This window comes from Sapajus apella, unplaced genomic scaffold (assembly GCF_009761245.1).
Source record: "Sapajus apella isolate SASKATOON/1434 unplaced genomic scaffold, GSC_monkey_1.0 scaffold10, whole genome shotgun sequence".
Lineage (NCBI taxonomy): Eukaryota > Metazoa > Chordata > Mammalia > Primates > Cebidae > Sapajus > Sapajus apella.
In genome coordinates, this window is record NW_022436950.1 from 21,580,585 (window position 1) to 21,582,714 (window position 2,130).

Here is a 2,130-nt window from a genome sequence, read left to right on the forward strand (position 1 = left end):
GTCGTGTGTGTGCAAATGCGTGTGTGTTCTGAGGCCAGGAGGCAGGCACGGGTACTCGGAGAGGGGGAGGGGCCAAGGCGCCCTGGGTGTGCGGACTGCGCGGGCCTTGGGCTGCCTGTTCATCCATCAGTGGTCCGGAGGCTTCCAGGAGTGAAGACCCCAGAGTGGGTTTGCTGGGGGCGGGGGGTCTGCAGTGAGGAGCGAGGGCTCCAGGCCCGCCAGCACCAGATCAGAAGACAGGAGCCTTGGTGGCACACGGGTTGTGTGTCCAGGGGCGGGGGCGGGGCTGGGGGAGCACTGCCTCCGGTAGCTGTCCCTTTTTCCTGTCCCCTTCACACCCCCTGCAAAGCAGAGCTCTAGACCCTCAAGGCCACCGGTGGAGCCCCGGAGGAGGGAGGAGAGAGGAGGCTGGGGCGAGCGGGTGGAGTGGGGAGAGGAGGAGGAGGAGGGGTGGAGTGGGGAGAGGAGGAGGAGGGAGGGTGAGCTGGAGGCAGCGGGGCGAGAGGCCGGGCGCCAGAGCAGCAGCGGACTCTGAGACCTTCTGCCAGCGCCGAGGGGACTCTAGCTTTAGGGGCCCTTCGCAGGCCCTGGGCGTGCCCGAGGGACGGGACCCGGCGAAGATGACGTGGATCTGTCTGTCCTGCATGCTCTGGGTAGGTCTGGCTGCTTTAGCTGGGATGTTATTCTTCCTCAAGCCCGCCGCCCGCCACTGAACCCCACCACCTTATCCTTTTGCTAAGAACCTGGGGTGGGGGTGTCAGTCTTGAAGGAGGGGCCTTTCGGTCTCTGACCTACAGAAGGACAGACTGACTTGAGCAACCCTCAGCCCAAAGACTTTCCCCACCAATGGGGTCCAGACCCGGGGTCTCGGGTCAGTACATCCCCTGCCCCACCCCCACCCCCCAATTGAGTCCCGAGCTGTAAGTGGAAGGAAGCTATTGAGAACTTGGTTTCTTTTTGGAGCATGCCCCTCCTACCCCTGCATCCCACGATGGGGTGAAAATTCTTCACCCTCCTTCAGCTGCTGAGCCCAAGAGCCTGGGGAGGAGGCAGTGATGGGAGCAGAGAAGAGTAGCCCCAAATATGAAGTCTGGAAGAGCTGGGCTGGGAGAGAATTCTCAGATTCCATCTCTTTATTCCTTCTACACCCAATTTCAGCTTCCACCCCTGCCATCCTTTCCTCCACAGCCCTCCCCTGCTACCAAGACCTCCCCGTCCCAGAGGAGGGAGCCACGGCCTGCTCTTCCCCCTTTCCCTCTTGGCCCCAGGTTCAGGAAGGTGGGTCTCAGATGGGGATGCCTGGGGGCCACGTGGTGAAGGGTAAAAGTCTTAAGGCCAGTCCTGGGCTGAGGCTCCTGGGAAAAGGGGGTTGGGAGAGGGCTGCCTACTTCAGGAGGGCTGTGGGTCGGGGGGGGGGAGAGGACCCCTTCCTCAGAGGGGCTCTGGTAGTGCCCTCTTGGCCAGCCAAAGGCATACATGGGGTCAGGAGGGTGAGGAAGTCATCCCTGGCTGAGGTTACTGTCGGGCTCTGAGAGAGTGATGGCTGGTTTGGGGGAGGGGGTTTCAGGTCTGTGATCCAGATGTGGCCTTTCCTGTCCCTCTCCTTGTTCTGGCCAGTCCTCGGGAGGGCCCTCTTGGCCCAGGCAAGCCCAGGCTGGGGGCAGTTGTGGGAACACACACTGGGGCAGCCAGGTGTCCTCTGGGCAAAGAAGGGTACGGGAGGAGGCCTAGAATGAAGAGGTTTGGGTGGCATGTTGGGCCGGGGTGCTGGGATGGGCCAGATTAATGGATTGAGAGTGACCGGGGAGTCCCACACACAGGAGGCATTTGTGGTTTACTGGGCTGTTGTTGACATCTGGAAAATGGGAGCCTTGGCCAGGTTTGTCTCTGTGCTGAGGACAGAGGTGAGCAGGAGGGAGCTTTGCAGCAAAAAGGATGGCAGGTAGACTTCCAGGGGTGACACAGAAGGGTGGCAGGTAGACGTCCAGGGTGACACGGAGGGATGGCAGGTAGACGTCCAGGGTGACACAGAGGGATGGCAGTTAGACGTCCAGGGGTGACACGGAAGGGTGGCAGGTAGACGTCCAGGGGTGACACGGAAGGGTGGCAGGTAGACTTCCAGGGGTGACA

At 61.6% G+C, this 2,130-nt stretch overlaps 1 protein-coding gene across 1 annotated transcript in view; it reads left to right on the forward strand.

Moving 5' to 3' along the window:
- The first annotated feature begins 506 nt into the window (after positions 1-506).
- TNS1 (tensin 1) overlaps positions 507-2,130 on the forward strand; it is a 204,574-nt gene continuing 202,950 nt past the window's right edge. The window contains exon 1 of the mRNA XM_032278268.1: positions 507-653. Coding sequence (XP_032134159.1) covers positions 621-653 — 33 coding nt within the window. The 5' untranslated portion in view covers positions 507-620. The remainder of the gene's footprint in view (positions 654-2,130) is intronic.